Source organism: Manis javanica, chromosome 3 (assembly GCF_040802235.1).
Source record: "Manis javanica isolate MJ-LG chromosome 3, MJ_LKY, whole genome shotgun sequence".
Taxonomy (NCBI): Eukaryota; Metazoa; Chordata; class Mammalia; order Pholidota; family Manidae; genus Manis; species Manis javanica.
The window spans coordinates 70,890,241-70,914,659 of NC_133158.1; the positions used below are offsets into that span (position 1 = coordinate 70,890,241).

At 39.1% G+C, this 24,419-nt stretch overlaps 1 protein-coding gene across 1 annotated transcript in view; it reads left to right on the top strand.

Annotated features, from left to right (window-relative positions):
• Positions 1-24,419, top strand: part of MORC1 (MORC family CW-type zinc finger 1) — a 157,934-nt gene that overhangs the window by 122,534 nt on the left and 10,981 nt on the right. Inside the window, exons 21-24 of the mRNA XM_073230415.1 lie at positions 10,981-11,050; positions 13,082-13,148; positions 16,329-16,475; positions 23,576-23,663. Of these exons, the coding sequence (XP_073086516.1) occupies positions 10,981-11,050; positions 13,082-13,148; positions 16,329-16,475; positions 23,576-23,663 (372 nt within the window). The remainder of the gene's footprint in view (positions 1-10,980; positions 11,051-13,081; positions 13,149-16,328; positions 16,476-23,575; positions 23,664-24,419) is intronic.

The following is a 24,419-nucleotide window of genomic DNA, read 5'->3' on the forward strand; positions in this document are numbered from 1 at the left end:
ATTTGTGTCCCTGTGATCTTAGCAGGAAGTCTCCTTTCAAACTCATGGTGTCTAATTAATTTGAGTAAATATGCATTATCCAAAGATGCACATTAATTTCTCTGTTGGGCTGTAGTTGAGTAAAGCCAGTAGGAAATAATTTCTTCTGAATGGTTGTCTGTACTTTCTTATATTTGGAAATTATATAAAGTGATTCTTCTTAAACCCCTGGGCTCCTTTCCCATTATCTCTTTCCTGTCTGTCTTTCTTCTAATAGGACCTGTATGTGTACATATACGGACGGGCACATGCTTTAATTCTGACTCTGTACCTGTCAAATGTAAAAAGGAAGGCATTCAAGGCTTACAGTGCTACTAGAGATGATCACTTAAGGAAGACTGATTAGCTCCCACGCAGGTCACTCTCCCACCCTCTTGAAGCCAGGTGGTTTTTATTATTTTGGTGAATTTATTGAAGCCCAGAGCCCAAATCTCAGTTGTAATGGCCTCAGAAATATATGTTCAGCACACCACAGGAAGTTCGTCTCACAGGGATGATTTCACATTATCCAAACCCATGAAATTGTTGTGTGATACCATAATGGCCGGACAGGCATTAAAGGTAAACATAGCCTCAGTGCCCTTGGGACACACACTGCCTGAAGCCCGGCATTCTCTCCCTAGTCTATGTGGGCTGCCCTCTTACACTCTGGCAGCAGCTGGTGAGCTCTGTGCCTGAATATTTAAAAGGCTTCCCCCTAAGATGAGCTGCTATGTCCATCTCCCCAAAACAGATGACAGGGATGGGCACTTCTTTTTACTGTCTTCCAGGTTTTGAGCACACCTCACTCTGGCTGTGGTACTGATAGTTGTGTGATTTCAAGTGGAATGATTATATGGATTATCTTTCAGATTAATACTGAATCTGACCACTAAAGTGGCCCTGGCCCAGCACCCTCACCCTGTGTCTACCTGTACACCCATGAGAGCCCTTTTTCCACATTGTATGGAGAACAATTCCATTCAGTGCATTTTTTTATTTTGCTGTGTTACTAATGTCAGGCTACCTTTTGAAAGGATGTTTGTCATTTTAGGGCACTTCTTTTTACTGTCTTCCAGGTTTTGAGCACACCTCACTCTGGCTGTGGTACTGATACTTGTGTGATTTCAAGTGGAATGATTATATGGATTATCTTTCAGATTAATACTGAATCTGACCATTGCTGATTATCTCAACCATGTTTTCATTCATTCCCCAAAATCACCTCATCTGCTGTGGCTCAGGGTTATAATAGTTTGGTGTTTTCCAAAATTCTACCACCTCCCATTCCCCCTAATTCCTGATTGAATGCTCTTTAAATTTCTTTTTCTCCAAGACCTACATTTTTTGAAAAATACATCTTTTGTTTTTTCCTTTTCCCAGTGGGATAATTGTTATTTTCTAGTTTTTTTTAAATGTTTGTCTCTTTGTTCTACCCAGTGTATCACATTTAACATGCTCCCAAATCATTCACATGGCCTTGGACTTCATTTTCTTTGTCTCTAGTCATTTCTGATCACATAGTTTGCACGTGTTACTTGTGTAGCAATTTTCCTTTTTGATATTAACTTATGGTTGGCCTTTCAGCCAGCACAGGCCATTCATTTCAAACTCCATGCAGTGAGTGTGTTCTTGGTTAGACCTTGCATGTCATTTGGAGCTGTGGAAGTCTCCAACTGGGATTCAGTAAAAACTCCAGGCATTTTCTAGAGATTAAAAAACTGCCATGGAAATAATGAGGAATTTATTTAAAGAACATCTTAATCCTCTTCAAAATGCCCTAGATAGCCTCCCAGTTGGACCTTTGGAGACGTTATGTATGGTGCTATCAGTACGCACTGCAGCAAACTTCTTTCATTATTTTTCACAGTCTTGTCAGCACAGCTACAAGATTTCCTCTACCATTTCAGGGTAATTAGTGTGATCCAGATTTATTATCTCTGCCCCTGTAAAACCATATTTTTCTCAAATTCTGCGGGGAGTCTGCATGCATGAGTGTTTCAGTGGAGTTAGCCTTACTCTTCTATGTGGTCATGATGAAATTCAGGGATGGTACCTCACATGTATCATCTCATCTAATCTTTTTAATAATCTGAGGGTAAATTCTCTTACAGATGAGGAAAATAAACTTGCTCCGGGCCTCACTGCCAGAAAGCAGTCACCTTGAACCTTAGCCATTCAACTTCAGGTTCCACTTTCTTAACCACTCCTCATTATGACGCCTCTCTTTATCATCCATATTAACACACTGTCCCCACAGCAATTCAGCCAGCCCATTCCAGGCAGGTTGGTTGGAGCACGTGAATACACTTTGCTCAAGGGTGAGGATTTCAAGGTATAAATAAATACTGCATTGGTGAACAGTCAGCATGTTCTCTTAGACAGGTTTCCAGGTTTCCGTAGATAGGCATTCTCCAGTCAAGAGTCTTGCATTCATTAAAAAAATCAGTCCATCATCTACTCTTCGCCAAAATTAAGTCAACTTCCCTTTAGCCTGTTTCTCCCCTTATCCACCCTAAATATGACCAATACAATACAGTTCTTTTCTGTTGAACATCTGGCTCTTCTCTTTCCTGTCAACTTAGGGTCACACAGTAATTATTAATTGGGATCATCATCACAGGGATGATTCCTGGAAAGGGGAATCTTCTCCTTGCTCAAGATTATCACTCTAGTATAGTTGACCCTTGATTAGCATGGGGGTTAGAGGCAGAGATTCTCCCATGCGGTAAAAAATCCACATCTAGCTTTTGATTCCCATAAAAGCTAACTACAAGTAGCCTACTATTAAGCAGAAGCCTTACCAATAACATAAACAGTTGATTAACACATATTGTGTGTGCTAAATGTGTGTGCAATAAAGTAAGCTAAAGAAAATGTTTTTTTCAAATTGTTGCATATCTCCAAAATATTTTCTAATATATTTATTGAAAAAAATCTTTGTCTAAGTGGATTTGTACAGTTCACACCTTTGTTATTCAGAAGTCATCTGTAATACGGATGTGGTCATAACCTTACCAACACCTACCATGAGATGGGCTCATCTGACCTTTGGCCTCCAGAAAATTCCATTATTTCTAATCTTTCATGCTCAAATCATATTTCCTGTCTTCTCTTTAATGAATACGGATATTCTGAACTGCTTCTGTCTCAGGCATTTCCAAACTCATGTGTAAAGATCAAATTTGTCCCAGTTAACCCCAGATGGGAAGTAGTAGAAATTGTTTTATAGCACCTCTCGTAGACATTCCAGTTTCTCTTGGGGGAGTCCATGTCTGAGTGAAAGTTACTACTGTTTTGCACATTGAAGCATTGCCCTGTGGTACTGTGAGTAATTAAGGGTTTGTCTAAGTTCAGTTAAAAATTCCAGTGCACTGCTATGTGATAAACTGGCGGTTCAGCTTTACTTCATGCAAAAATGTGGCATATGAGCTCTATACTGCCCCAGTGTTCCTCAAAGTGGTGCACTCTGATCAGCTGCACCATTACTTAATAGAAGCAATAAAAATGCAAATGAAGCAGTGGGACTCCATTGCCAAGCACCCTATCAAAGAGTACGCAGTCTCAAAGCTTTGACACCAGATGAGATAGAAGTGACTATATAGATTCGATGTCCTGGGGGATCTGTTCTGAAAGCCAACTGAGAGAACTAGGTTGCCATTCTCAACAGATGCTCAGGAAAGCAAATGATCTATTTGAAGAAAGCTTCAAAACTCAGGAACACAGGGGGATTTAATTTACCGATGCCAATGCCAAGTTAGGGAACTTGAGGAGGAATGATTGTCTGAGACTCAAGTCAGAGTGATAGAAGCAGTCTTTTTGTTACACATGTGCATACTTCTGTTCATCTTGGTGGAGCACATACAACATTATGCAAATTTTCTCTCATATGAAGCAGCATTTACTTTTTCCCTAAATACTACTTTTTGTTGTTTTCCCATATTTTATAATAATTTTACTATTATTATATATAATATATGTAATATATTATATACTAGTTATATGTAATAAAGTTATTACTCTGAATTTCAGTGGCAAACCCAGACTGTGAAGACAGTCAGAGAGTATCTATTGGTGTGGTTACTTTAAGTTAGGTCAAGCCTGCCCTTTTTAATAGCCAGAAGCCATACCACCTTTTTTGGCTGGATTGACTTCAGCTCTTTTGTCCTCTGTGTTCATTTAGGTCTTTTTTGGCTTGTACCTGGCCTCAAGAGCAGACTGGCAGATGGAATCATTTCATTTTGCAAACATTTAAAAAAAACCCTGATGTCCAGCTCACCAATGACAGATGTATTTTAAGAGCTTGGCAGTGGATTATCTGTTATTTAGTACAAAAGATAACCTCTCCTGTAGCTAGCCCAGAATGTGGCACTTTCCGGGGCTCAAGAAAGATACATGGATAAAAGAATGAATGGATGAAACTATCTTCCTGTCTCAGAACTAAGTGCTTTACCAATTGCACCTGGTTAGCAGTTGGAGTATTCCAAAGAGTCTGATTCCAGCTCAGGAAATCGACTCAGGAAACCTCAGCATCAACCTGCCCTGAATCCCAAAGGTCACTGGCAGGGCCTCTGTGGTATGTTGTAAAAGCTGAGGAACATCTGGAAGAGCTGACGAGTTTCCAGTGTCTAGGCTTATGCTCTGTGGTAGCCAAAACAAACAAACAAGAAAGAAAGAAAAAAAAATGAAAACACCTAAATCCACAGCTGCAAATACTCCATTTTGACATCAGTGCTATCTGACAACAAAACTGAGAAGATGACTTAGTAACCCAAAACGGATTTAAAAAAGAGGAAAAGCTAATAAGCTGCATAGCTAGTCCCTAAATCAGCTGCATTCACCCTAAAATACACATCATGTTTTTGACTCCTACCAGAACATTTGTTAAGGGGAAACTGCACTGGTTTTGCAATAACATAATCTCAGATGATTGAAGTTGCCTTAATTCCCAAAGCAGGCCACTTCTTAGTTTCCCTGGTTGATGATGTTACCACCCGCTCTGTAGGAACCTGTATGATGCTGAGGTTGTTACTAACCCTATCAGAAATTTCTCAGGCAGAGTCAGCCCCTTTCTAAGATACAAACCAGAGTTGCCCCAAGGGCTTTGGAGGAGAAGTTGCCTGTGCTGTCCATAACAATTCACCAACAGACTTACAGACAGACACAAAAACAATACGTATCACAGCCCCTGACTTAAGGAAAATTTGCGGGAAACTTACAATGAATCTAAATATTCAAGTGCCAGTGTGTGAACTACCAGCAACCATGTACCAATTAAGACAAATTTATTGAACAATACTATGTTAGAAATTTTGAGGACACCACCAAATAACATATATAATCCTTGCCCTAAAGGAGCAAGAAAATTGAAAGACAATTTTACAGAACCACAGGTTAGCACTGTTTTATGGAAAGTTGACAGGTTCTGCAGCCTTGACAGACCAGCAGAGGTTCCAATTCAGACCTGCATGCTGGTTGACAGTTGTAACTTACAGTCTTCTGTTTTCTTATCTATAAAATGGGAACAATAATATTAGCTACTCTCAGGGTTGTTATAATGATGGGATAATTTTTGGCAGAGTGAAAGTAATTCCTTGTGTTATAAAAAATATTTCTTAAAACTACCTTCTGTAATTTTAAAGAGGGCATATTCCACCTTTATTGGATGGGCCAGGATATGGGTGTGAAGAATGAAAATTGAAAGAGTGAAATTGCTTTGTCGAGGGTGATCCTGCATGTGTGAGGGGGTGGGGGCAGGAAAGGGGGAAGGAGAAGGGTAATCCCAGAAGCAGAAAAACCTGGTGCTGTTTAATTGGCGAGGCCGGGGAGGAATGTGTGGAGAGACATAAGGCAGGTAGCACTTGAAGAAGTTGAAATAGAGGTGTTTAATGGTAATTTTAAATAGATTTTTGCCAAATGTAACCTTTTCCTCTATTTCTCAATACAATCATCAGTAAAATCTGCATATTAATTAATGATTTATAGAATTGGATTTGTTTTCAGGAGATGGGCCCAAGAATTAAATTCTGCTTTGAAGTGTCATGGCAAGAACCAAGGTCGCTACAGATGCAGTCACATAGATAAGATGCTTGGCTATTAATAATAATGAAGACTGCTTGTAATTTACTATGAACAGTTTTTCAGAGAAAGGAAGATATCAATATGTGGTGGAGTAAATAAACAAGATATCTGGAAAGAATAAGATTTATGCATATCTTAAAAAGTGGGAAAGGCTTGTAAGATGGAAAGAGAAAGGCATTCAGGCAGAGAAAATGCATGGGCAAAGGTGTGGAGGCAGAAGTATACATAATGCTTACAGGGAAATATCAAGAGAACCTTATTGTAACAGAAGATGTTTATTAAGAAATACTGAAATTATGTCCACATAACTTAGAATCACTCTGAGAATGATAGAAGACAAATAAAGGGTGTGTGCTTAAAGTAGTAAATAGATCCTGTGGGAAGGTTTTTAAAAGAACATTTAATCATGGATATTTTGTTTAAAAAATTATTTGAGTTATGATAATGTTCTGTACTGGAAAGAGAAATGGAAGACCAAAAAATCAAGTAGGATGCTGCTGCCTGAAGGTTATAGTATAGGGAGACAAGTAAAATTGAAACGTTTTGAAGGAAAAATAGCCCAATGTGGTAAAAGAGTATGAAAGACTAAATAATGGAAGCAGTTTTGAGATGGCAACTTAAAACAAAATGTTACTGTAAATAGTAAAAGGAGAGTGGACCAATGGAATCTAAGTGGGCAAAGATGGGGTTGAGGATTTGCATTTTCAGCAAAATATATGAATGTCCTGAAGCCAGTTGGAAATAACTGGAGCAAAGATGGAAAGTTAGGGTTGACGATGCCATTGTTTGTGTACTTAACTTGAAATTTTAATAGATTCATTGAGGTTTTGAGTATACAAGGAAAAATAATAATTACCCAAGGAGACTAGGGACAAAGAAGGTCATAGAAATCAAGGGAAGAAAGAATTCCAAGAGACTTCTTCAAGCTTTCTCATCTCAATAAACGGCACTAGCATTCACGGTTAGTCAGGCCAAAACTTGGGAGTCATCCTGAATTTCTCTCCTCCTTTCACACTCAATCCATCAGACAGTCTTGCCGAATCAGCTTTTAAACATACACCCTGTTCTGCGGCCTCCATAGCTGCCACCCTGGCTGATTCACCAGCATCTCTTACCTGGGCTACAGCAAGAACCCTGTAAATGATTTCAATGTTTCTCTTGTACTCCGCAGTCTAAAAATATAAGCGTTTCATTTGAAATATAAGTCAGATCATGCCAGAACCCTGTAATGTCTTCTACTCACCCTTAGAACACAGTTCAGTTCTTGCTGCACCCTCCAAGGCCCTAGATGACCTGGCCTGACTTTCTTGGGCACCTCACCCCTACTGCTCATCTCTTTTTCAGTCCACTATAGCCACCCTGACCTTCCTGGGCCTCCAACAGCCTAAGCTTATGTTTGCTTCCCTGCCTTTTGCTTTGCTGTTCATAATGCCTGGACTCCATTACAGCCCCCCTCCACCCCCAGCCCACCCCCAGCCACATAGCCATATTTTCCTGTCTTTCTTTGTTACCATCTTTTATTCTGCGTGGGCTGTCCTAGACTTAGCAGATACAGTAAGAGGAAGAATACACAGGGCTTCCTGACCTCATGGTGCTTCCATTCTAGTGGGGGATCCGACAGTAAACACACAAATAGAATATGCTGTATGGTAGGTAAGGTAAGTATAGGGAGAAGCAGCAGAGGAAGGGGACGGTGCCTGTGTTGGGTGTGCTGAGGGTGAGCGCCGTTTCACGTAGAGCTGGCAAGGGAGGCCTAACATGGGATGTCTGAGGATGGACTAGACAAAAGTCGGGGGCAAACAAACAGCAAGCAACCAGTCAAAGACCCGGAAAGAGGGCCCACTTGGCACGTCTGTGGAAAAGCGGAGAGAGAGATGTGGAGCGAGAACAGCGAGGCCCAGGGAGGCAGCCTGGCTCACGTGTGCAGGAACTGCTCTTACTCTCTTATTACCTGTGTTATTTTTCTTCACAGAACTTATGTTACCTTGGATTTTATTACAGATCTATCTTTTTATTTATTTAATATCTCTTTCTCTCTCACCAGAAAATAAGCTCCTTAAAGGCAGAACTTTGTATTCTTCACCATAACAGCATCTGACCCATACTGGGAACTCAATTTTATTGACTAAATTAATGGATGAAAGGGAGGGGCCTAGAGCAGAATGCTAACTATGGAATAGTGACAATAGAAAGGGCCCTTCAGTTTGGCAGGAAATTATTCACTGGTCTGGTAGCCTTTACGGGCCCTTGATACTAATAAATGCTTGGGGCGGAGGCGGCCAGGCAAACACGTAGAAGGAAAGAAGCCAGATAAAGTGGCACCATCCAAGTACGGCTTCTTTGGTAGGTGAATTAGATAAACGTTACACCGCTGAGTGCAGTGTGTCCTGTTTCCTCTGACGTATACATGATTTATTTATCCTCTTAAATAGATACTTCACGAAACCAAGCATGTGGTGTTATGCTGATCCATAGCTTTCCTTGGAGAACTGACAAATTCCACTCTGCCAATTGTTAATGTAATTTTCCCTAAAGTATCTGAAACCCCATGTTAAGACTTAACTGTGATCTCCTTTACTGTGTGGGAGGTGTTACCTGTTTCATACTGAGGTAAAATCTTAGGAAAGAGATATCCCCACATTGCAGAGTATGAAACACAGTTAGGACTAAGTGACTGGAGGACATTTCTATAATGAAATGAAGTAATGTACGTGAAAGAGGCTTGTAAGTAGTATCAAAATATACACATGTCACTGAAAATACATCTTTGCATCCTCATGTCTCAGCTTGAAAAAAATTGAGAGCTTTAAAGCTACAAGTGCATTGTAAGAGAAGGTAGCATTCTATGAACTCAGATGTTTACACAGTGTTATTTAAAAGGTAACACTATAGGCTGTGAATTGTTGTTCCAAAATCTTTTAGATACTGCTATGCCAAAGAATAAAGAAAATGCAATATAGAATAAGAAAGGAAGAAAATATCTTCTCCGGTAGAGATGCTCAAGCTTAGTATAAGCAGCATTTGTGGTGTGAGGGGACATACCTGATCCTCGTGGATGCAGCCCCTACAAGGCAGAGTTCAAAGCAGACAACTACACAACAAAATGCAAAAATAATTTCATGATGCTGGGTTCATAATAACACCAACAGAAGTTTCCTGCTGGGAGTTTTGTCATTTGTGTTACTGTCAGATACTTCCATCTTGTCTGATTTTCATCCTGAAGAGGAGCTACCGAAGAAAATTAACACATCCTGAGTAGGATCATCATGGATTACAACAAAGTGGTTATAACTAAAAGTGTTAAATAGTTTATCTTGGATCCTTATCTTGTGGTTGCTGTTAACTATTGTGGGAATAGTCTATGCTTCCCTAAACTGGTCAAAAAAAATTTAGTTCAAAGTTAGAGGCACTTAAAGTATGTAGATTTTCCTTATATATCAGCATATCAGAAGAAAACTTTACATTTTATAACACATCAAATAAATAAGACATTTCAAGGTCATTTTCTTTACTTCCTGGAGCACAGATTTATAGTATTAAGTATAGAAATATTTTGACATTGATGAAAGTATCTTAGAATCAGTTTTATTTATCTTCCCTTACTTACTGGCTTTTCTGTCTCTTGATTTGGGTAAAATAGAAAATGGCAATGATGGATCGATGCACAGTTTTTTTGTTGCTAGGCTACACGTGTGCCCATTTAACCTGCATCCTGACAGCAGTTTCCAGAATGCCGTGTAAAATATACAGCTGTGTTTCCTGGAGAGGAGAAAAGGAGGGTTGGTAAAATCTCCCTAACACATTCATTCAGCAGGATAGAGGGTTGTAGCAGGCAAAGGATATATACACAATGGGTTTGTGCCAGAAAACTTCCACCAGGTAACAGAAGTGGAGAACATGGTTGTGTCTCAGTGCGTTTTCGGGGGTCTTCAGATCAAGGAGCAGACAGGAGCTTTGCCTTCTCCGTTCTCCTTTTACTGCCTGTTCCCTACCTTCTCACCAATTTACAAAATACACAGAGGAAGCATTCTGGGTCTGTTCTCCTGAAGGGCATGCACTAACACTTCCTGATTAAGAGAAGTGCATTCCCCAAGTGTAAGTTTGTTGTGTGTGAGCCTTGTAAATGGGTCTTACAGGATTCCCAAGCAATGGTAGACCTGGCCTTTTTTAGAATGGCATACTCCACCTCTCAGCACTCCCAACTCCCCTTACCCCTACCCCTGGCATCACACACACACACGCGCCCCCACTCTCAGGAGCCACCAACTCTCCTGGCTCCCGCATTCAATATATTAAGGCTCTGCAACCCCTTTTAGGCAGTTTTCCTGGGCTTCTGTCAAATGATTAGGTCCCTTCCCTCACCGTTCCAGGTGTACCCCCTGTTCCCATCCCCATCTTCTTCCCCATCATGCACTGGGGCTCCAGGCCACAACCTCTCCCAGGTTTTCCTTGCACTGATGATGAGCTCATACTCTGTGTCTGCTCTGTAGTGACCAGAGGTGTGGATAAGCCGTCTCAACACAGCAGAGGTGTCATGGCTGTTCCTGGTCAACCAAATACTTGGCTCATTTGTTGGAGTCTTTGTTACATCCATGTAAAAATATCTGTGCAAATATTTGTAGAAATGTGAATATTCTTTTAAAGAAATGATAGAAGTACATATGCCAATCAATTATAATGCAGTCATCCTTTAGATGTATGCCAGTATAACCTTCTACAGCATGTGTAGAAGTATGTTTTCTTAATAACGTGTGCATAAATTGTACTTCTGACAACTTTATGGCCACTCTCCTCTGATACAGGCACTGATATTAGTCATTTTCATATTATTTAACATGTCCTATTTTTTGTACAGCTTTAAATGAAGGGCTTGTTTTCCAGGTTTTAGATGAAGATGACACTGATGTTTCATTGAAACAAGAAAAAAATGAAGTTTCTCTTATGAAAAAAGGTAAAAAAAATATTCAGTTTACATATATTAGCTGTAATGTTTGAGTTGTTTTCAAGATGACTTATGTGACATATCTTATGTGGGCTATAGGTCAGATTTTTGGCAGCAGTTTGAATTTTGAAAGTTAAAATTTGTTGTTCCAGAAGTAGGGGAGGGGTGGGTAGAGAATGAACCACCAACCTCATGTGTTTCAAAGGGGCAAAGAGACCCTTCCTTCCTAAGACTAGTGCCCCAATACATCCACACTGTGTGCAATTCCCAGCAGTAGGTCCAAGCTGCCCTCTGCATGGAATTCTACTTAGAAATTTGCCAAGGATTGATATGAGGTCTTTGATTTTCAGAATTCGTTTTTACAATTGTAATAACTTTCTCCTGTTTTCAATAATTTAGTCCTTTTTCTGCATTTATGATTCCCCTAAACATGATTCTGAAACAGTTCCCATCTTATAATATTCAAGTTAAAAGACAGTTTCCCTACGTAGAGAAACTGGAAACCACTGGACTCAGGAAATTCTATTTTCTTAGTGTCCATTGATTATTATTAATTCTTTTATTGTGTATTATATTATTATTATGCCATTCTCTCTTTATAATTATGCCACTGGACCTAAGCACAAGTCCATTATTATCATTGTCATCTTTGTATTCTGAAATAAGTTTAAAGCTTTTTTTAGACTTCTTAGCAACACTGAGCTAATTTTGCCTTCATCATTTCCAATCCTTTGTGTTTGGATCCATGCCATGATTTTATGCTCACTTTTGGTTGTAAGTGCTCCCTTCCTTCATACTTTGTTGCTTAGGTAACCTAATCAGTCTTTCATTCACATCTTTGTATTTGAACCTATTAGTGAGGTCCCTAAGAAATCACACTTTCTTTTTCATCTTAATTAGGATAATTTGCAAATCCACAATCAAGATTTCTTCTGTAAGGGTCCCTTCATTTTAAAGTCAATCTTTTTACAGAGTTTCCAACTATTAACATGACTTCAAGTGTCTGTTGGATTTCCAAATTGTAATGCAAAAATTGTTAATACAATTTTGATCCAAAAATTAATATTTAATTTCAAATACTTTTATCCTGGGTTTGGAAGGAACAAATTGTGAAATATTTTTAAATGACTATAATTATGGATTAGTTTGGCTGTTGGGTTAAAAAATTCCACTTTGTATGCAAGTCAGTGAATAAAACTAACTGTGCCTGCAGTGTGCTTGGAAAAACTGTCTGTTCCCTTTTATAGTTCCTTAAAGGAGTCAGGCAGATCCTCAGCCATTTACCCACCATCCGAAGCTTTCCTTGTTGCTGTCCTGTTCCATTTGGCCTACAGCGGCCCTACACTTGTTGGCAAGGGTTTATCTACTTGGTGGAACAATAAATTTGGAGAGTTATCACAAAGAATTCTAGAGATAGATGGAAGAAGAACACACTGACTTATTGCTTACACTGTCCCTAAGAATCTCTAAAAAATCAATCCAGTAAGATCAAAGCATTTCTTCATCTCTGTGGACTAAGCAAATTATAACCTTTCTGTACCTACGATTCTGAGGTTCTCTGAGAAGACCAACTAGACGTCTCCAGGTCTCTTCCTGCTTTAAGTCTGACTCTCCTGTGGGGACATATTTCTGCTGGGAACTGTCAGGATGTCTTTGAACCTGAATGCAAAGTGAACAGAGTATGGCACTAAGGGGAAGACAGGTGATTGCCTGGGCAGAGGCTGGTGAGAGAAGGAAATCTGAACAGTCCCAATCAGGCACCCTGTACACACCAATAGCAGATAATAAGCATCATTAAAAATAAATTACAAAAAACAAGTTACAGAGGCCTTTGAATTATTATACACACTATCTATACTTCATAAGAAGATTATTATAAATTGCCTTAAGTACATATTGGTGTAATTTTAACAAAAGAGTGTTTGAATACAAAGCCAAATTATATACGAGTAGTTAATGAAGTACGAACACTCTTTGCAGTTCACTTTATTGTGCGATCATAAAAATGCAGTTCTTCATTTTGTCTATGTGCTTTCTAAGAAAAACAGGAACTGTGCAGTGATACTCCAGAAATAAAGAGAAACTCTTCATTGCTTAACTGGGAAAGGTGAGTTTACTGCAGTTATACAAATTCCATGTGACTGAAATTATACTGTTGAAAAGTAATTATCAATGCTTAAATACAAGAAGAAAGAAAATAATAGCAATAAGCAAAGGCAATTAAGAATGGAAGCAGATTTTACAAAGAAAGCAAGAAAGATCAGAATGTAGTAGATGTCTCACCTTTTCCCCAAACCTTTTCATTTTCTTTTGTGAGGATTTTGGAATAATGAAATGGAACAAACTTAACTTTGTACTCACAGCAAGCAACTAATTCATATTACTGTAATGTAGTCAAAGAACTAAAAATGTCATGCACACATATATATGACTATGAAATCATGGCCCATTTTTTGTGGGTGGCCCATTATCTCCTTGTCATATATATAGATGTAATTATAATAATCATTGCATGCTCGAATTTTCTTGACTTGAGACTTTTGTCACTTTTAAAATAAAATCAGCTAAATGTTTTGGATGCCCAGTAGAATGGAAAGAATATTTTCAAGGAAGCCAGTTCTTATCTCACCACTCACTACCTTCCTGTCTAAGCTGCTTTCCAGGCAATCAGACACACTGTCTCTGAATCTAAATCCTGTGCTATTTTTTTGTAAAAGCACAGTGAATTAAGTGTAAGACAAAACAGAGGAGAGCTTTTATTTTCCTGCACTAGCTGACAGAATAGTCACTCTAACATGCAAATCCCATGACTTCACTTTTCTACTCAAAAGCCTTTCCTAGCCATGTCACTTTTAAAATAAGTTACAAAGTCCTCTTCACTCCCACCTCTCTCTTTTGCCCCCATGTTTCTGTTCAGAGTTTCTAAATTACTAATAGTTCTCTTTTGTCACCTACTGCCACCTCCGCCCACACTAGTTCTTTGCTTGAATGCCCTCTGAAACTTGCACATCAGTCTGTACCCTTTCATTCAAGTTTCAGTTCAAGTGTTCTTTCCTTTGGGGTCCCCCAACTCTCCCATGCAAATTCAGGTATTCACAGAGTCTGCAGTGCAGTGATCATATTGCATCATAATTCATTCAGCTTCGGTAATTACTTGTGAAATACCAGCTATGTTCTGACACACAATGATGAGCAATGCTTCACAGTCCAGTGGAACTGTCTGTCTCTCTTCCCATTGCATTTAAGCTTCATTAGGAACAGGGGCCATATCTTTCCTTCCTCATAACTCTAAGCCTCTGAGAGGTCTTCCTTGGCTACTCCATCTAAAATAGTCCACCCCAATTCTGACAAGGCTCACTATCAAGTTGTATATCCTGTTTTAATTTTTTTCAGAGCCTCTACTACAATCATTTACATCTACTCAGAGTTTACACTCTAGCTTTCTTATTTTCTGTATTTTTCACTAGATGCTAACCCACTCCATGAAAGCAGGGGCTCTCTTGCTTACTTCTGCATCCTTAGGGTTCAGAAAAGCACCTGACTCGAAGTCAGCATTCTGTAATATTTGTTGATTGAATAAATGATGCTGTTTTTTTCCAGGGCTGTTACTACTAAGTTTTAGGGATAATACTTTAACCTAGAGTTATTTATTAAAATTTGAGTTAAAATTTAAGATCCATCCAAAAACTAAAACATTGTGTATGTTTTTGTCTATTACTTAATTAATATTACTTCTAGGCTTTTATGAGGTTGTTTTATTTTCATCATTTTTGAATTGTAACTACAATATGAATGTTAGAACTATGGTCCAGTTAGAACAGTCTTAATGGAAGAATCTTGTCAAATGATATCACTAGTGATAGTGATAATAAAGATGATCATAACAATAATAATTAAGTACTATTTACTGAGCACCTACCAATAGTAAGCATTGAGCTAAATTCTTTATATTTCTTGTTTAATCCTTAACATGGCTTTGTGAGGTAGGCACTATTTTTTGGCAGAAGGAGAAACAGGTTCAGCCTGGAATCTCTGTGCTCTGGTGTAGTGCAATTTACCCTCCACCCCCAACACCAGTGTGAATTCCCGCATCCCCAAAATGGTAAAAAAAAAAAATGTAAAGACATCTTTAATAAAATTTCAGCATTAAGGAGATTATAATTAATGGACTTCAGACATTGTGCAAGTATTCCTTAACAGACAATTAAGCATTAGTTATAATGCTCTTAATCTTAAACAAATATCAGCTGAAGTTAGTATAATTAATGCTAAAGAACTGTGAAAGCAGAAGTACTTTCCATTTGACATAAACTATTATCCAATTTTTAAAAGGCTCATACAGTGTAAACTTCTAAAACTCACTAGGGCTGCGGTCTTAATTTACGGACATTAGCATAAAAAAACTACAAAAATCTCCTTATTACTTGGCAGACAGAACCCTGGGTGATCTCACCCTACTTCCCACCTGGCTTTGTCTCCTATATTGCATATACTCCAGCCCTCTCAAACTTTTTTGTTCCTACCATACTGAAAGCTTTGGGTCTCATCAATACCATGTTACTTTATGCATCTTCATTGCCAGTTATTCTCTGTGCTATAGCCAGTTTTCCTTTTAAAATACGAATCAGATCCCCTTGTTTCCATGTAAGAAACCCTGCAGTGGGGGTGCCTGCTTTGCTCAGTAAATAATAATAAATAGAGAACAAACTCCAGCCCCCATCCCATGGCCCAAGTGCCAGCCTCTCCTCTTGTCTTTCTCTCTCTCTCTCTCTCTCCTTTGTGCTCAGTCCTCCCCAAGAGCGCTGTCTTCTCTTTCTCTAAACAGCCCTTCCTCATTTTGATCCCATATCATTACACCTCACTTGAACACTCTTCTTCTTCCAGATCTTGGCTAAATAGTTCTTTCAACTGACTTTGACCCTTTTTTGTTTTATTTCTGTATGTGCCTTCCCCCAGGCTAATATAGAACTTTAGTTTAAAAGCATCTTTCAGCAAATAATAAATAGTGTATGACTGCTTTTGTTAAGAATAAATTACTACCAATTCTTCTTAATTGTGGCTACACAAAACTTTGAAACAAGATTTGTCAGGAATAAATAATAATTCTTCTAACTGAGAATTGATTTTGTATTACTACGTAACTGGCAATTTCATCATTACATTTTATGGCCTTGCTTCATTTGTTCTTAGCTAACATTTCATTTGTCATATGTTAATTTTCTGAATTTATTGGTAGTTAAGAAGATTCCTACTTTGAAATGATAAACCTCAGCTTATTTTTGTGCAGTGTGCCCACGGAAGATTTAAGTCCAAGTTCTGGACACAAAGCAGAAGTTCCTGTGAGTGGTGGTTGTGAATTTGCCTCTTCCCTGGCAAAGTCTTCTCAAAGCACATCTGTCAAGGAGACAGTAAGAAAACTGACGTCTAATTTAAGGTAAAGATATATGCTAACGTGTCCATAGGCTTTGTTGCACTTTCAGGCAGTGACAATGTCCGATGTTTTCCCGTTGAGTGGTAATGTTACTGAGGAATTCAGCAGAATGGCTTTATGACTTGTCTCCCTAACTACATGGATTTAGATGTACCACGGGTTAAATGTCCCTTGAAACAGAGTAACAGCCACTAACTACCCATTGTTACATGGTCTGGCTATATGGTGATATTTGTCTTCTCTTGAATATTATGAAGAATTCTTACTGAATTTGCCTTACTGAATTCCTTTCTTCTCTCTTTCTCTTTCTTTTTTTCTTTCTCCGTCCCACGCTCTTTCTTTTTCATTCTCTTCCTTTCTTTCTCTTTCTTATTTTTTGCCTCACAAAGACCCTCATGGCATTTGTATGGCCTTCTAGAAAGTCACTTTTGCAACTTGAGATACTAAACTAACCGGGGGAAACTTGAGTTTTACTCTTTGGTTCAATGGAAAATGGTAACATTTGTGAGCATAGTTAATAAGGAGTTTAGACATTTGGATCTCAGGCCTCAAAGGATGGAGACAAGAGAGAGTAAATTCCAGGATTCGGAGTTTTTCCAAATAGGACCCGTGATAGGAGGGGCTTTATGGTGAAGCCAAAGAAGTTAGTATACAGCAGAGTGCTCTGAAACAGGTGTCCCATGTGTGGGTGAGAGGCAGAAACAATAATACCACCAAATCAGCACAGCCAGTTGGTTTGTTTGGGGTTCACAGACTGTAAGGGGCCTGTGTAAAGTAAAAAGCTTTCAGACAAGAATACACAACATGCCCTAGCTGGAATAATGCTTCTCCTTAGGAAAATCTGACTTTCTGATCATGACCAACAAAATCGTCCTGAAGAAGACAGTTGGCAAAGAATAGAAGCAGGTAAGAAGGAAAAGAAAGGTAGAGGTGGGGCATGTATCTAGGGGATGATAGCTTCTATTCAGGCCCAGAGTATGGTCCCGTGTGTGAAAGTAGGTTCAAACCACTGTAAGGAACTAGTTCTGTAGTTGTCTTGGGCTCTCTAGAAGGTATGTGGCAGAATCCAGGGCAGTGGGGCTGTGCTAACATGGGCATGAAGGATGCACCTGCTCTCCTTGAGGAGCACACTCCTAACACCATCCTGCCCAGGAGAAAGGAGGAAGCACTCCCCGTTATATGAAGGTGGCTCTGTCTTGGACTTTGCATGAAGGCCCACTTTCACTAATTCTAATAGGAAAGCAGAGACATTGTTGACCAATTGCTACATTCCTGATCACTCAGCTCTGACTACCAAATCTGCCATAGTGTCTGGGTTGGCAAGCCCACACAGCCAGGGAATAGGACAGAAGCAGGCCAGACCTCAGTCTTGTAAAGATATTATGAAGTTGAAAAAGGCTACTTGTTCTGGATGGATGTCAGTCTCATACTGCCATGGCCTCCAGTGTAGTCCCTAAAGAATGGGATTTTTCCAACCAGTTTCTTATCTTTTGTCAGTATCTGTCCAGCAGTAACATGTAATAAAATCCCCAGCTTTGAAGTAGGGTAGCCATAAATTTTAGTCTTGGTTTGTTATTTACAAGTTCCAAGATTCAGGCATATCAGCTGGTTACTAAGACATGGTAATATGCAATCAATTACATGTTCATGTACCTGTGTATATCTGAATAAATATGTGCATATTATTAAAAATGTATGGTTGGACCACATGCGCAATGATCACGATATTGCTTCAAATAAACCAGGCCTTCCTGATAATAGTATCAATCATTTTTGAGCCAGTATTAAATTTTAGGCATTCACCCTATTTCTTTGTGTACATTAGGTCCTTATTCCCACAAATTAACAAGGTTGGTGTTATTTAAAAAAATACCAAAGCTCAGAGAAGCAAAGTACCACACTCAAAGTCACAAGTACAGTTACACAGCTACAAAGGACAGGGCTGTGTTTAAGGCCAGGCTCTCTGATTTGGAATCTATCCATTTTCCTTAGTTTTTGCTTAGCTAATTTTTGTTCTGCACCTAAGTGTATCATTACTTCTAATTTTAATGTTACTTGTGATCAAAAAGGAGATGATCTGATTGATTGTACTAAGACTTTAAAGGACATTGACTTCTTTAATTGTCAATAGAAAATTAAAATTTCCCAGAAACTGTCTCCCTAATGAGTAGGTAGAATCTTTAGTGCTTGAATCATCAGACTATTATCAGCTGAACACTCTGAAAGCCAAATGAATCAGCTCTTTTCTGTAACAGCTTGAATTTTTTGTGGTGATTGTTTTATAAAAATATTCAGTGGAAAAAGAACTGTACAGTACACAAAGCTCTAACTGGAATGAGCTCCTCATTTACCAGTTTTCTCTTTTGCCTTTAGCAGCATGTGGTATGTTTTCTCACATTTCACCAGTGAAAACAGATTTCTTGTTTTCTTTGTTGTTTTCTTTTCTATACCACACTATCCTATATCTGGCGCACGTTATTCCTTGTGTTAACAAGACTTTAAATCCCTCAAGGCATAAAGATTGTGTCCGGCTGTGTACACTGTGGAAGCACCAGGGTCTTCACATTCACAGTTATTCACCAGATATGACTTGCTTGTCACATGATAAACGGAAGGGTCAGCACCCTTTTAAGTGTATGGAGTGTTCCCTCCACTTGGTTCCCTTTGGATGCGACATTGTCCTTATCCCTTTCCACACTACCATTCAGGCCATCTCTGTTTAGTTCATGCTAATGGAATAAACTAATAAAACATAGTAGTTTTCACTGCCCATTTTCATCACCTGATTTTGCTCAGCTTAGCATTTTCCTGTCTTTTATTATTTTTTGTTTTATGTGTATTAGTTTATTTAATCTCCAAATACAGTAACTTCTTTGAAAGAACAGATTGGGTTTTTCACACTGTGTCTCACATATTAGTAGATATTCAAAGAATGCTTTTAATTAAATTGAAAGAGACTAATGTAAAAAGTAGTGAGTAATATTGCTAGATAAGAAAATATTCAATAATGGGGTATAACTGAGTATGTTAAGTTTGAAATAAATAAGCTAAACTGAGATCTAGACTGTTAAATTTTATCAGATACTCCTAAATATTGGAACAGTATAACCTCTCAAGTCACTTCCAATAATAATAACAAAAATATATTGTTATGTACTTACCATGTGCCAGGCACTTTCCTAAAGGCTTTGCAGATGTAAACTCACTTAAACCTTACAGCTTCCCTATGAACAGATTGTTTTATTATCCTCATGTAACAGAAGAGAAAATTGAGGTATGTAGATGTTAAGTAATTTGCCCATACAAATTACTTGGGTGGCAGAACTAGAATTTAAATCCTGGCAGTTTGGTCTTATAGTCCTTGCTTTTAACTGCTAACCCTATAAACCTTGTTTCAGTTTGTTGTTTCAATGGTCAATTAGGCAGGCTTCATTTATTTCAACTCTACAAAAACTCAGACATTCCTTAAGTTATCTTAAATTTTAAAAATACTAAAAATAAGTTTTAAAAAGAAAGTCACATTTTACAGTTCGCTGTCACTTACTGAAGCAAAAGGTCACAAAAATAAACATACTAGCAACTGAGATCTGTTAAAAACCATAATCTGATTCCGGTATTAAAAAGTGGAACCCTGCCATTTCCATTTTGCCCTCGTCTTTCTCTCTGACTGTGTTGAAGAAGAGAGTTTTGGTCTGCCTAAAGGAGGAGGTTTGCTCTTCTCTGCAGCCAAGACCAGGCTTGTTAGCTAGGTCGCTGTTTAAAAGAACAGCTGAAAGGCCAAGGGCCTCTGTGTGTTCCTGCTAATGTCTAGAAAGAGTGGAGCTGTATTAATGCAAGTAAGACATTTTTCTTAAGGAAAAATTACTGTTGAGGCAGGAATGCAGCTGTGGAATGAAAAGGAAATGACCCTTAGCTGAACGTTTTCAGAGTCTGGCCATGATGTAGAAGAACCAGTATTGAGTTAGTACGTTAGTTTCATAGTTTAACTCTATAAAAATTTCCAGTTCAAAGTTGCAGAGAAGGATATGAGTTCTGTAGGAATTCAACTGAGATGGGACATTAGCCAAGGACCTGCTCTGGTCCTGGATGCAAGTCATAACTCTGGAGTATCTTTAGGATATTTATTTCTCAAATTATTGAGAAGACAGACAGTGTCAAAGACAAATTCCTGATTTTATTATCAAGTCTCAGGGTAGAATTCTGAGTACATGCTCCAAAAGAAAAAGGGTTGTTCCTGGTGGGACAAAAGTCCCATAGAAATGGCAGCACTTAGTTCATGAATCCCCCAGTATGCACAGCATCCACTTGATTCAGTGGGCACTCGTTTATTCCTATAGGTTTGCTTTGAGCACCTCCTGACACACCTCCTTGAAGGACCTTTCAAGAATTATAGAATCACCAAGTTTGCTTTAAAGGAAATCTGAAGTTTGAGGGTGGAGAGAGGTTTGATTAAAATATGCTGTCAGGAACAAAAGAAAGTATCATTGAAGAATATTATTAAAGAAAGGGACTTGAGGCAATAAATGGATGAATTTTCTAAAGTGCTCTTAAACATTTTCATTCAGCCTCTGCATTTGTGGTTTTTGATATCTTACAGTTTTTTAAATGGTATCTAGTAGTTTTCCTGAATTAATGTTTTAGGAAAAAGAAAAAGAAAATTTCTGTGTATTTGTGCTTGGAGACTGTAGGAGCTGGATAATTTGTCTTCTTCTCCAGTCAGTCTTGCAGGACAGAATTTCCAAGGGAAAAGCTATTTAGCAGCAGCTCTACATAGGCTAGAGTAAAAGGCTGAATACCAGGGATCCTGGAGGGAAAGAGACAAAGAAGGAGAGTAGGGAACCTGCTTGGGTCTGATGGTGGGAGTGGGGGGTCTTTAATAACCAGGAAACCAGGAGAGCTCCAAAATAAGAATAACACCTGAATCAAAGAGCTTCCATAAAGATCACATCAAGTTGCTTATATAAAGCATAGAGCAACACTTAGCACATTTCTAGCACTTTGTAGGAGTGGCTAAATCTGACCAGGGGGCTCAATACTATCGGAAAATAGTTCTCCAATGTGTAGTGCAGTTGGCTTGGAATGCTTCCTTCATGTGCTCTCCCCATCCCAGGACCCCCTCCTCCCCAACTAGATAAGTCCTATCTTTCTTTGGGGCTCCCCTACTATAGCTTAGGGCCTCTCCTCTCTGTATGCACAGTGAGTGCTGCATTCCCATTCTCACCCCAGCACTCATCACACTGTCAGAATGGCTTGCTTCCTTGTCTGTGTGCTCCACCAGCCTGAATTCAGTGTAATAACAATGTGTTGAGTTCCTAGCATAAGGCACAATGCCAGGCTCTGAAGGTGCCCCTGGGTAAAGGCTGTGTTTTGGTAAGGGTTCAGGGAATATTAGTGAAACTAATGAGCTTGAGTATATTGAAAAAATACAACATGGCCAAAGCTATTGTGATTCCAGTAATACCTTTATGTAAAGGTGTGTTTCATTTTAAAATAGTTAACTTTCTATCTATAGAAATTATGGTGCAAATGGGTAGGGCATTATTCTGACTATAGATGGTGTTTGGTGTAAATTTTGATGTAGAGATTCCACAAATTAAGAACTAATCCAGAATTTTTTCTCTTCCTGACCTTTTACTTCACCCTGTCCCACTTCTCACCAAATGCCATCACCACCTGACACTTGTTTTGCTAGAAGTACCTCCTTAGAAGATTGTTGATTTGCTCTACATCTAATTTATGCCCCCCATGAAAAGCACCAATGCTCAGAAAGATTTTCAACCCTGTGTTGGAGAAAAAGAGTCTAGATTTAGGGAGACAGTGGGCTGGTTTGTACAAAAGGCCTCTCATCCCATCCACCTCACCAAACCAGCCACATTGCAGGTCCCCTTCCCCAGAGACTCTGGTTGCAGCTTTGTTTTCTATGCCATCTGATTTCTGCTCATCTCAAATACCTGAAAGTCCCTTTTCATCCTTCCCTCAGCCCACTCATCTTCCTATTAGCCAGGAAAGTAATTTGGAGGAGTGTGTGTATATGGGAGATATTTAATGTTGTGCAGTGCTGAGGAATTTTTGCTCTTTGGATTGAGTCTCCTTAAAACTATAAATGAATATTAACACAAGTTATATATGCTTAAAATACTGGTAATGTAAATTATATAAGAAACAGCTGTTTTATCTTTTATGTACCATATTATTTTACAGTTGAAAAGTTTTGTGAATCCCTTGGATAATACACATGAAGTTCTTGGAACATGTCAACATAAAAGCACTCTAACCATACACTTCGAAGATGTAGTAGCTGTAAATTTCTAGATTTCATATTCTTGCAGGAATGAAATATGTGTTATGTAGGTGATTAATCCTAGAAAAGCCATCACACTAGAAGGATGGGGTCCTACTGCCTTTTGGCAAAATGAAGCACCTGTCAGAACAATGGCCATCACTTTTCCCTCTTAGGAAGATTAGGGTCCACATGTAATTTCTAAGTGTAGTCCTGGAGGCCTGGATAAAAGGAATCACTATGGAGAGTTCAATTCTTTGATTTTCTTAAGGAAAAGTATGTAAGCCTGTAGTCAGCCTCTTCCCTCCAGGATCTTACAATGCTGAGTTCTCTGCTGAGAACGCTCAAGTAGGTACAAGGTTTTCCTGGGCTACTTGGTTATGAACAGGCACTGTGAGTCCATACTTGTTTCTTCCCTCCATACCTCCCAAAAGTTTTTATTTTAAGATAATTAAAGATTCACATGCAGTTGTAAGAAATAATACTGAGAGATACCTTGTAGCCTTTCCAGTTTCTCCCAATGACAACATCTTGCAAAACTATAGACCATCATCACAATTAGGATATTGGCCTTGACACACTCGAGATACAGAATCATTCCATCTTCCTGTTGCCGTTTTATAGCCATACCCACCTCCCTCTCCCAGGCCTATGGTTTTTGAAGAACACTTTGATGCCAGAGGTGTAAACACGCTATTTGGCGGGTATGTATGTTCACCTTTGCCAGGATGTTTAACACACAGGAAACAGAACCGTTTCTGACGGGTGAGGGCTGTGTTTCTTTTCCTGGTGTACTGCCATCTCTGCTGTGTTTATATTATAGGGAGATTCTTCTACATTTTTTTCCTGAGTATCAGCTACCACCAGACTTTGGCTATACATCTTTGGAGGAACTCATAGCAAGTTCTGAGGTAAGCTGGCTCTTTGGAATTTTGATGGAATATCCTGCATTTAATCCTTAGAGGAGAAAAAATGTTGTTATCAGTAAGAGGACCTAGAATGGCTTATGTGAACAAAAATGGGCATCTTTATACCAAATGGATGACTCCAAATTAAAGCTGCATTTAAAGCCCGTAACACTCAGGTTTAAATAAACCTTGGGAAGATCTTACAGACTTAGAGCCTGGCTGGTTACAGAGGTTGTAGAGATGAAAAGAAGTAGGACGTAGTCCTTGACTTCTCGTCCGCACACCAAAAATATCTTCTATCCCTTAGATACACTTCCTGGGCTACCTTCATGAGGAGCTGAGGTGAGGATTCAGTGGGTTAGCCATATTAGGTGCCCAGAGCACCAGTCTTATTGGAATCACTGAGACAAAGCAGGGAAAGATGAAGTATATTCACCAAATGTCCTCTCAGGGACAATACCATATACATTCCATGAAAAGCTTTGATCAGCTCCCTGGGGTGCATGGGGTGAGCCTCACACTGGCTCGCAAGGGGTAGTTCCCCAGCAGCTAGGTCCCCTCAGGCTGTGGTGAAGCTGAGTCAGGTGCTGGTCTGAGGCTGCCACAGCTGCTTGCAGGAGTGGAGATGAGCCTGCAGAGTGCAGGAGGGTGGTAGGGCTCCTCCTCAGCCCCCATACTCAGCATCTCAGCATTGCTACTGAAAAGTGTAGCTACCCATGGAAAGGCTGCCAGTGAAAAGAGCACCAAATGATTAGTTCA